General features: G+C 40.1%; 2 protein-coding genes across 2 annotated transcripts; both read left to right on the top strand.

The window, feature by feature from the left end:
• LOC116014527 (non-specific lipid-transfer protein A-like) lies at positions 1-726 on the top strand. The gene is made up of 2 exons (XM_031254601.1): positions 1-389; positions 515-726. Exons 1-2 carry the CDS (start codon positions 61-63, stop codon positions 522-524), a joined length of 339 nt encoding a protein of 112 aa, XP_031110461.1. The 5' UTR covers positions 1-60; the 3' UTR covers positions 525-726.
• Positions 727-9,143: 8,417 nt separating this feature from the next.
• LOC116011766 (non-specific lipid-transfer protein A-like) lies at positions 9,144-9,725 on the top strand. Its single transcript, XM_031251167.1, has 2 exons — positions 9,144-9,524; positions 9,644-9,725. The coding sequence occupies exons 1-2, from the start codon at positions 9,187-9,189 to the stop codon at positions 9,651-9,653; spliced, it is 348 nt and encodes a 115-aa protein (XP_031107027.1). The 5' UTR covers positions 9,144-9,186; the 3' UTR covers positions 9,654-9,725.
• The last annotated feature ends 1,254 nt before the right edge of the window (positions 9,726-10,979 follow it).

The raw sequence follows: 10,979 nt of genomic DNA, 5'->3' as shown, positions 1-10,979 counted from the left end.
CCCACCATTACTTCCTATTCAACAAGCTAAGCTAAAGTTATATACCAATTAAAAGCAAGCATGAATCGTGCGATGGCTTGGGTGATCTTGATGGCGGCGGTGCTGGGCGCACTGCGGCTTGGCCAAGCCATGGACTGCCACCAGGCGGAATCATACATTTCCGATTGCCTCCCCTACCTCCAAGGGGACACCCCTCGTCCTTCAATGCCCTGCTGTGACTCATTCAGAGACCTGCTCAGGCAAACTCCGACGGAGCAGCGGACCGCCTGCGAGTGTTACAAGGCCACCGCCGCTAGCCCCGACATCAAGCCCGACATTGCCTACTATTTTCCCAGGAATTGTGGTCTTGGCAGCAGGTTTACCATCAGCCGCGACAGCGACTGTCAAAGGTTAGCAATCCGATCCGTTACGTACTAGCTACATAGTATACTCCGATCTGGGATGGATTTGTTTTTAATTACTTGAATTGGTTCATTTCACGTTAATTAATTATGTGGTTTTGTGCTTCTTGCAGCGTCCTTTGAAGTTGAGGACTAGCTATACCGGCCGGACGGTATACTCCGATCCGATAGAGGGGAAGCTTTGGATAGCCGCCGCTTGAAATAATATGTTTTGTGTTTACAATAAAGATTGAAGTGTCACTTTTGTTACATAATGTGTAAAAGCTTATATGATGTTTCAAATCTATGAATAAAATTATCCGATATGAGGTTGTTAATTTTAAAATGAATATTTTTTTGTTCCTTTTTTTTTTTTTTTTGAGTACTACGCCTCCACTACGCTCAGACTCACCCCTTCCTTAATTATTTATGTATATATCTGTTAACACATTTGGATGGCAGATTTGCTCCAAGAGCATATTGTCCAATCCTAATAACAAATGTATTATGGGAGTTCTCAATTTCGTATGGATTGCTCCTTGCGGATTATTTGTTAACACATTTGGATGGCAGATTTGCTCCAAGAGCATATTGTCGAATCCTACATTTGGATGGCAGATTGATTTGCTCCCAGAGCATATTGTCGAATCCTAATAACAAACGTAGTATGGGAGTTCACAATTTCGATTTGCTCCAAGAGCATATTGTCGAATCCTAATAACAAATGTATTACGGGAGTTCACAATTTCATATGGATTGCTCTTTGCAGGCACCACATTAGATGTAGATATCATGTTTTCATTTACGGCGTAAATAAATCTCAATTTCAATATGAGACATAAATTAATTAAAAGATCATATTTATTTGTTAACCTACAGAAGGTGTAAAGAGTCAATAACGGTTGCCTCCACTAAAACTCGAACCCACTCTCCTCCATGTGAAAGTATAAATCGAGTGCTACTAAACCACAAAGTCTTTGGTTTTGTTGGGTAATTATAAACTCTTAAGTTTGATTTCTCGTGAGTTCTTTTTGTGGTTATTTGTTGGACTATAGTCATAAACTCATAATGCAAATTTCACCTATACCACACTTTCAGGTAACAATGGAAAACTTCCTTATAAATCAAACGATCGTAATTTAATATTTAAACTAATTGAGGGACCAAAATGTGATTTTTTTTTCTTTTAAAAAAAACCCTTAAAATCAAGGTTGGAACATGCATGGGGGAGTCTGTGGTAGCTAAAAAAAAAACACATTTGGGCCTGCACTAATAATTTAATTGGTTTTGGGGTGACAGATCTGCTCCAAGAACATATGGTCGAATCCTAACAGTTGCAGTGTGGAAGTTCACCATTACGTGTGTGTTGTTCCTTGTGGGTACCAAGCATATCCTTCACCTAAGAATTGAAGTCATTGTTTTAACCTTCCATTATCACATTAGTCGTAAGCATCAAACTATTATTTACGGGGTAAATAAATCTCATTTTCATAAAGAACATAAAAAAAATTGTTGATGTATGTATGTATTAGGACTCTCTGAGTTTGAGTCACGTTAGGACTAGCTATTCTACTCTACCTGAGACTCCCCTTGTATATATATCTCCTATTCCTCATCATTGTAATTGTTCAATTGAATCAATACAATATTCAGTTCTCATCTGGTATCAGCTAGCCTAGGTTTATTTTCCAATGGCTGACGGCTCTGTTAATTCTTCCGAACGGACCGTTTCTGATGCAGCTATTTCTTCTGCGGTTTCTTCAGCAGCCGCTTCTCTGTCTGCTGTGCATCACTATGTTAGCATTAAGCTAACGAACAAGAATTTCTTGTTTTGGAGGACGCAGGTTATTCCGTTTCTTCGTGGGCACGACCTCATGGGTTTCGTTGATGGCACGAACTCTTACCCTAATCGTTTTCTTCCCGTTTCTGAAGGCTCCTCCGCTGCTGCTGCTCTACCCAACCCGCTGCTTTGGGACATCCTCATCAACGAGTCTTAGATCGTATTCTTCCTTTTTGTTCTGTTAGTGGTTCTAGTCGCAATAATCGTTGTACTTCTTCTTTGTGTTCTGCGTGTCAATTGGGCAAGTCTGCTCGTTTCCCTTTGCCACGTGTGGACTCTGTTAGTTCGAATATTCTTGATTTGATTTATACTGATATTTGGGGACCAGCTCCTATTTTGTCTTCTTCTGGTTATCGTTATTTTGTTCTTTTTGTTGATGACCATTCTCGTTACACGTGGTATTATCCTATGAAATTGAAGTCTGACTTGTATGCCATTTTTGACAAGTTTCGTGCCTTAGTTGAACGGTCATTTAATCGCAAAATTAAGGCTATTCAGTCTGACTTAGGAGCTGAATACAAAAAGTTACATACTATTCTTCTTCAGTTAGGGATTAATCATAGACAATCCTGTGCCTACACTCATGAACAGAATGGTCGTGTTGAGAGGAAGCACAGGCATATTGTCGAAACTGGTCTTACTCTTATGGCTCGTGCGTCTGTTCCATCTCGTTTTTGGGACTTTGCTTTTGAAACTGCTGTTTACTTGATTAATAGAATGCCATCTAGTGTTTTGCAGAATTCCAGTCCTCATTTATTGTTGCATAAATCTTCTCCCTCATACTCTTTTCATCGTGTGTTTGGTTGTCTTTGTTATCCTCACTTGCGTCCTTATAATCATCACAAAATGTCATATCGGTCATCTCCTTGTGTCTTCTTAGGTTATCCTAAGTCTTTTAGGGGGTACAGATGCATGGACTTAACGACTAATAAGATTTATATCTGCAGACATGTACACTTTGACGAGAATGTGTTTCCCTTTGTTAGTAGGGTTGCTGTGCCATCTCCTCCCTCTGTGCAGAAGCCGTGGGCTGAATCGGTTTTACAGGTATTGCCATCTTCTCTTGCTGATTCTGCTCAGGCTGATTCTCCTGTCACCACCACTGCTGCTCCTACTCGTCAAAGAGGACGACCCCGTGGCAAGTCCACACGTCCGACTGTTCGCTCCCATGCAATGGCTACGAGGAGTCGGTCTGTGGCTCCACTTTTGGCTCTCTCTGCTCAAGCCTGTCCTACCGAGCCCACTTGCTACACTCAGGCAGTTAAATTTTCTGAATGGCGAGAGGCAATGGATCTGGAGTTCAATGCGCTTTTGCACAATTAGACTTGGGTTCTAGTTCCTCCTCGCCCAGGTATGAATGTGATTGGGTGTAAGTGGGTTTTTCGTACTAAACGTAAAGCTGATGGTTCAATAGAGAGGCATAAGGCGAGACTTGTGGCAAAAGGGTTTAATCAAGTTCCTGGTTAGGACTTTTTTAACACCTTTAGTCCGGTTGTGGCGAAAGGGTTTAATCAAGTTCTTGGTCAGGACTTTTTTGACACCTTTAGTCCGGTTGTGAAACCCACTACAGTCAGATTGCTTTNTTGTATATATATCTCCTATTCCTCATCATTGTAATTGTTCAATTGAATCAATACAATATTCAGTTCTCATCTGGTATCAGCTAGCCTAGGTTTATTTTCCAATGGCTGACGGCTCTGTTAATTCTTCCGAACGGACCGTTTCTGATGCAGCTATTTCTTCTGCGGTTTCTTCAGCAGCCGCTTCTCTGTCTGCTGTGCATCACTATGTTAGCATTAAGCTAACGAACAAGAATTTCTTGTTTTGGAGGACGCAGGTTATTCCGTTTCTTCGTGGGCACGACCTCATGGGTTTCGTTGATGGCACGAACTCTTACCCTAATCGTTTTCTTCCCGTTTCTGAAGGCTCCTCCGCTGCTGCTGCTCTACCCAACCCGCTGCTTTGGGACATCCTCATCAACGAGTCTTAGATCGTATTCTTCCTTTTTGTTCTGTTAGTGGTTCTAGTCGCAATAATCGTTGTACTTCTTCTTTGTGTTCTGCGTGTCAATTGGGCAAGTCTGCTCGTTTCCCTTTGCCACGTGTGGACTCTGTTAGTTCGAATATTCTTGATTTGATTTATACTGATATTTGGGGACCAGCTCCTATTTTGTCTTCTTCTGGTTATCGTTATTTTGTTCTTTTTGTTGATGACCATTCTCGTTACACGTGGTATTATCCTATGAAATTGAAGTCTGACTTGTATGCCATTTTTGACAAGTTTCGTGCCTTAGTTGAACGGTCATTTAATCGCAAAATTAAGGCTATTCAGTCTGACTTAGGAGCTGAATACAAAAAGTTACATACTATTCTTCTTCAGTTAGGGATTAATCATAGACAATCCTGTGCCTACACTCATGAACAGAATGGTCGTGTTGAGAGGAAGCACAGGCATATTGTCGAAACTGGTCTTACTCTTATGGCTCGTGCGTCTGTTCCATCTCGTTTTTGGGACTTTGCTTTTGAAACTGCTGTTTACTTGATTAATAGAATGCCATCTAGTGTTTTGCAGAATTCCAGTCCTCATTTATTGTTGCATAAATCTTCTCCCTCATACTCTTTTCATCGTGTGTTTGGTTGTCTTTGTTATCCTCACTTGCGTCCTTATAATCATCACAAAATGTCATATCGGTCATCTCCTTGTGTCTTCTTAGGTTATCCTAAGTCTTTTAGGGGGTACAGATGCATGGACTTAACGACTAATAAGATTTATATCTGCAGACATGTACACTTTGACGAGAATGTGTTTCCCTTTGTTAGTAGGGTTGCTGTGCCATCTCCTCCCTCTGTGCAGAAGCCGTGGGCTGAATCGGTTTTACAGGTATTGCCATCTTCTCTTGCTGATTCTGCTCAGGCTGATTCTCCTGTCACCACCACTGCTGCTCCTACTCGTCAAAGAGGACGACCCCGTGGCAAGTCCACACGTCCGACTGTTCGCTCCCATGCAATGGCTACGAGGAGTCGGTCTGTGGCTCCACTTTTGGCTCTCTCTGCTCAAGCCTGTCCTACCGAGCCCACTTGCTACACTCAGGCAGTTAAATTTTCTGAATGGCGAGAGGCAATGGATCTGGAGTTCAATGCGCTTTTGCACAATTAGACTTGGGTTCTAGTTCCTCCTCGCCCAGGTATGAATGTGATTGGGTGTAAGTGGGTTTTTCGTACTAAACGTAAAGCTGATGGTTCAATAGAGAGGCATAAGGCGAGACTTGTGGCGAAAGGGTTTAATCAAGTTCCTGGTCAGGACTTTTTTGACACCTTTAGTCCGGTTGTGAAACCCACTATAGTCAGATTGCTTTTGAGTTTGGCTATTTCCTCAGGTTGGGTGGTTAGGCAGCTTGACGTACACAATGCATTTTTGAATGGTGATTTGGCTGAGACTGTTTATATGCGTCAACCACCCGGGTATGCTGATGCTCAATTGCCTGATCACGTTTGTCTGTTGAAACGTTCCTTATATGGCTTAAAGCAAGCTCCACGAGCTTGGTTTAATCGGCTGCATACTTTTTTACTCTCTATTGGGTTTATAGCTTCAAAGACTGATGTGTCATTATTCTATTACTCTCGTGGTTCTGCATGTGTGTATCTTTTAGTATATGTTGATGACATTTTGGTAATGGGGACTGATGAGCTACTAGTGTCTGATTTACTCTCTAAATTGTCTACTGCTTTCAAAATTAGAGATCTTGGTGAACCTGGTTTCTTTCTTGGAATTGAGCTAGTCAAAACTAGCAATGGTGTTATTCTTTCTCAGCAGCGGTACATGTCAGACATCTTGAAACGGGCTGGAATGACTGATTGTAAACCTCTCGCAACTCCTATTTCTGCATTGAAAACTCCATTGCTTAATTCAGATTCATATGAAGATCCAACGAAATACAGGAGTTTGGCTGGTGCTCTCCAGTATCTCACAATTACACGGCCAGACTTATCCTTTGCGGTCAATCAATTGTGTCAACATATGCATGCTCCAACATTGTCTCACTGGGAGCAGCTAAAACGAGTGCTTAGGTATGTCAAAGGCACCCTCTCATTCGGCTTGCGTATAACTCAATCAAATTCTAGAGAGCTTCATGCTTTCTCTGATTCTGACTGGGCTGGTTGTCCTGAGGACCGTAAATCTACTAGTGGGTATGTAGTGTTTCTTGGCACCAATCTTATCTCTTGGGTGTGCAAGAAACAGAAGACAGTTGCAAGATCATCCATGGAAGCTGAGTATAAAGCCTTGGCTGATGTTTGTGCTGAGGTAATATGGATCATGTCCTTGCTGCGTGAGATCAAAATTGATGGCATCCCTACTCTCAAATTATGGTGTGACAATCTTGGTGTTACTTATATGTGTGCAAATCCAATTTTTCATGCAAGAACTAAGCACATGGAGATTGACTACCACTTTGTTAGAGATAGGGTTGCCAATGGAGATATTCAGGTTAACTTTATTTCCACAAAAGATCAATTAGCTGATATCTTTACAAAAGCTTTGCCTAGTCCTAAATTTTCTTTTCTTAGGGACAAGCTTCAGGTTAGTAGTTTACCCTGCGCTTGAGGGGGAGTATTAGGACTCTCTGAGTTTGAGTCACGTTAGGACTAGCTATTCTACTCTACCTGAGACTCCCCTTGTATATATATCTCCTATTCCTCATCATTGTAATTGTTCAATTGAATCAATACAATATTCAGTTCTCATCGTATGATTGCCTGACCTCTTATATATCTCTAGTTGATTTAAAATGTACAAATTAAATCCCATCCTATTACTTAAAAAAAAAAAAAAAAAAAAANCAGTCAGATTGCTTTTGAGTTTGGCTATTTCCTCAGGTTGGGTGGTTAGGCAGCTTGACGTACACAATGCATTTTTGAATGGTGATTTGGCTGAGACTGTTTATATGCGTCAACCACCCGGGTATGCTGATGCTCAATTGCCTGATCACGTTTGTCTGTTGAAACGTTCCTTATATGGCTTAAAGCAAGCTCCACGAGCTTGGTTTAATCGGCTGCATACTTTTTTACTCTCTATTGGGTTTATAGCTTCAAAGACTGATGTGTCATTATTCTATTACTCTCGTGGTTCTGCATGTGTGTATCTTTTAGTATATGTTGATGACATTTTGGTAATGGGGACTGATGAGCTACTAGTGTCTGATTTACTCTCTAAATTGTCTACTGCTTTCAAAATTAGAGATCTTGGTGAACCTGGTTTCTTTCTTGGAATTGAGCTAGTCAAAACTAGCAATGGTGTTATTCTTTCTCAGCAGCGGTACATGTCAGACATCTTGAAACGGGCTGGAATGACTGATTGTAAACCTCTCGCAACTCCTATTTCTGCATTGAAAACTCCATTGCTTAATTCAGATTCATATGAAGATCCAACGAAATACAGGAGTTTGGCTGGTGCTCTCCAGTATCTCACAATTACACGGCCAGACTTATCCTTTGCGGTCAATCAATTGTGTCAACATATGCATGCTCCAACATTGTCTCACTGGGAGCAGCTAAAACGAGTGCTTAGGTATGTCAAAGGCACCCTCTCATTCGGCTTGCGTATAACTCAATCAAATTCTAGAGAGCTTCATGCTTTCTCTGATTCTGACTGGGCTGGTTGTCCTGAGGACCGTAAATCTACTAGTGGGTATGTAGTGTTTCTTGGCACCAATCTTATCTCTTGGGTGTGCAAGAAACAGAAGACAGTTGCAAGATCATCCATGGAAGCTGAGTATAAAGCCTTGGCTGATGTTTGTGCTGAGGTAATATGGATCATGTCCTTGCTGCGTGAGATCAAAATTGATGGCATCCCTACTCTCAAATTATGGTGTGACAATCTTGGTGTTACTTATATGTGTGCAAATCCAATTTTTCATGCAAGAACTAAGCACATGGAGATTGACTACCACTTTGTTAGAGATAGGGTTGCCAATGGAGATATTCAGGTTAACTTTATTTCCACAAAAGATCAATTAGCTGATATCTTTACAAAAGCTTTGCCTAGTCCTAAATTTTCTTTTCTTAGGGACAAGCTTCAGGTTAGTAGTTTACCCTGCGCTTGAGGGGGAGTATTAGGACTCTCTGAGTTTGAGTCACGTTAGGACTAGCTATTCTACTCTACCTGAGACTCCCCTTGTATATATATCTCCTATTCCTCATCATTGTAATTGTTCAATTGAATCAATACAATATTCAGTTCTCATCGTATGATTGCCTGACCTCTTATATATCTCTAGTTGATTTAAAATGTACAAATTAAATCCCATCCTATTACTTAAAAAAAAAAAAAAAAAAAAACTCATCCTATTTCAATATTAAGGATGCCATCCGTTAAAGCATGCGCGGATAGTGCGAGTAACCCGAACTGATAAGGGAGAAAAGAAAGTTCAGTTCAACTTTGAGAACACCTCTTATATATATCTAGTTGATTTAAAATCTTACTTCAAAATGCACAAGTGTCATCATACTTTAATATTAAGGATGCCGGCGCCATCTGTTAAAGCATACGCGAATAGTGTGAACAATCCAAACAAATAACGGAGAAAAGCAAGTTTCAATTAAACTTTGAGAACACCTCTTTTATATATATATATATATATATATATATATATATATATATATATATATATATATATATATATATATATCTAGTTGATTTAAAATCATATTTCAAAATGTACACGTCTCGTCATACTTCAATATTAAGAATGCCATCCGTTAAAGTATACTATATGTGAATAATCCAAACCGATAAGGGAGAAAAGAAAGTTCAGTTCGACATGTAGAACACCTCTTTTATATATATATATATATATATATATATATATCTTCCCCTTACTATAAATACCGTACTCCATACTACTGATCATTCATCCCACCATTACTTCCTATTCAACAATTAAGCTAAAGTTATAAACCAAAAGCAACCATGAATCGTGCGATGGCTCCGGTGATCTTCATGGCGGCGGTGCTCGGCGCAGTGCGGCTTGGCCAAGCCATCGACTGCCACCAGGTGGACTCATCCATTGCCTCTTGCCTCCCCTACCTCCAAGGTAGCGGCGGCGTTCATCCTCCAATGAACTGCTGTGACTCCTTCAGAAACCTGCTCAGGTATACTCCCACGCAGCAAGACAGGCAGACCGCCTGCGAATGTCTCAAGGCCACCGCCGCTAGCCCCGACATCAAGCCCGACGTTGCCTACTATCTTCCCCAGAATTGTGGTCTTATCAGCAGTTTTACCATCAGCCGCGACAGCAACTGTCAAAGGTTAGTTAGCAATCCGTTACGTACTACATAGTATATTAGAGCTATGAATTTAACTGTTTTTAATTAATTACTTAATTGGTTCATTTCACGTTAATTGTGTGGTTTTGTGCTTCTTGCAGCGTCATTTGAAGTTGAGGACTATACCGGACTGTATACTCCGATCCGATCGAGGGGAAGCTTTGGATAGCCTCCGCTTGAAATTAAATAATATGTTTTGTGTTTACAATAAAGCTTATATGATGTTTCAATTCTATGAATAAAATTATCCGATCTATTTTATTATGAGGTTGTTAATTTTAAAATGAATTCTTTTTTTTTTTCCTTAATTATTTCTAGATATTGGTATGATTAATTAGTTATAAGATTAACACATTTAGACCCACACCAGCGAGCTTAGTTGGTTATCGGTGGCAGATTTGTTCTAAGAGCATGTGACTGGTCAAATCCCGGACAATTATAGTATGGGAGTTCATCATTTCATATGAGTTGCTCATTGTAGACACCGAGCATATCCTCCCGGCCACCTAAGGAGTCACTATTTATCTCCATCAGTGTGTCATCGTGATTTAGGCTTTCATAATTCTATATGCCAAGGGTGTGGGCCCCTTGGGGGAGATAAGAATTTTCCCTTTTTGTGTCAAGGTGAATCCATTTGGTTATTTAATTATCTCATTAATTGCAAATATCATATTTTCATTTACGGCTTAAATAAATCTCAATTTCAACCGGGAGCATAAAAAATTTGTTGATGTATTGTTCGCAAGACAATAATAAAGGAAAAAGAAAGAAAAATGTTATGCATAATTAATCAAATATTCATATTTGAAATTGATTTAAACAAATATTTATTTGCTTTATACAGGTAACAAGATTATATTTATTTGTTGGGTAACCATAAACTCTTAAGTTTAATTTCCCGTGAGATCTCTTCGTGGTTATTTGTCAAACTATAGTCATAATGCCAAAAAAAAAAAAAAAAAACTTAAAATCAAGGTTGGAAACGGAGGAGTCTACGGTAGCTTAGTCGGTATGATTAATTAATTATAGTGTGAACACATTTGGACTTGCATGTAGCTTAATTGGTTTTTAGGTGACAGATATGTTCCAAGAACATTTGATTGAATCCTAATAGTCATAGTGTTGACGTTCACCATTACATATGGATTGCTCCTTGTGGACACCAAGCATGTTCTCCCAACTAAGGAGTCACTATTTGTCCTTCTATAATTCTGTGGCAAGTGTATGGAACCCCTTGTGTGCCCCCCCAGGTGACAGATATGTTCCAAGAACATTTGATTGAATCCTAATAGTCATAGTGTTGACGTTCACCATTACATATGGATTGCTCCTTGTGGACACCAAGCATGTTCTCCCAACTAAGGAGTCACTATTTGTCCTTCTATAATTCTGTGGCAAGTGTATGGAACCCCTTGTGTGCCCCCCCCCCCCCCCCCC

Source organism: Ipomoea triloba, chromosome 3 (assembly GCF_003576645.1).
Source record: "Ipomoea triloba cultivar NCNSP0323 chromosome 3, ASM357664v1".
Taxonomy (NCBI): Eukaryota; Viridiplantae; Streptophyta; class Magnoliopsida; order Solanales; family Convolvulaceae; genus Ipomoea; species Ipomoea triloba.
The sequence above is the reverse complement of the archived record's forward strand: the minus strand, read 5'-3'. Positions and strand labels throughout refer to the sequence as shown.

Coding starts and splice junctions, on each gene's coding strand:
- LOC116011766 (XM_031251167.1), top strand. CDS start 9,187: ATGAATCGTGCGATGGCTCCGGTGATCTTCATGGCGGCGGTGCTCGGC.
- LOC116014527 (XM_031254601.1), top strand. CDS start 61: ATGAATCGTGCGATGGCTTGGGTGATCTTGATGGCGGCGGTGCTGGGC.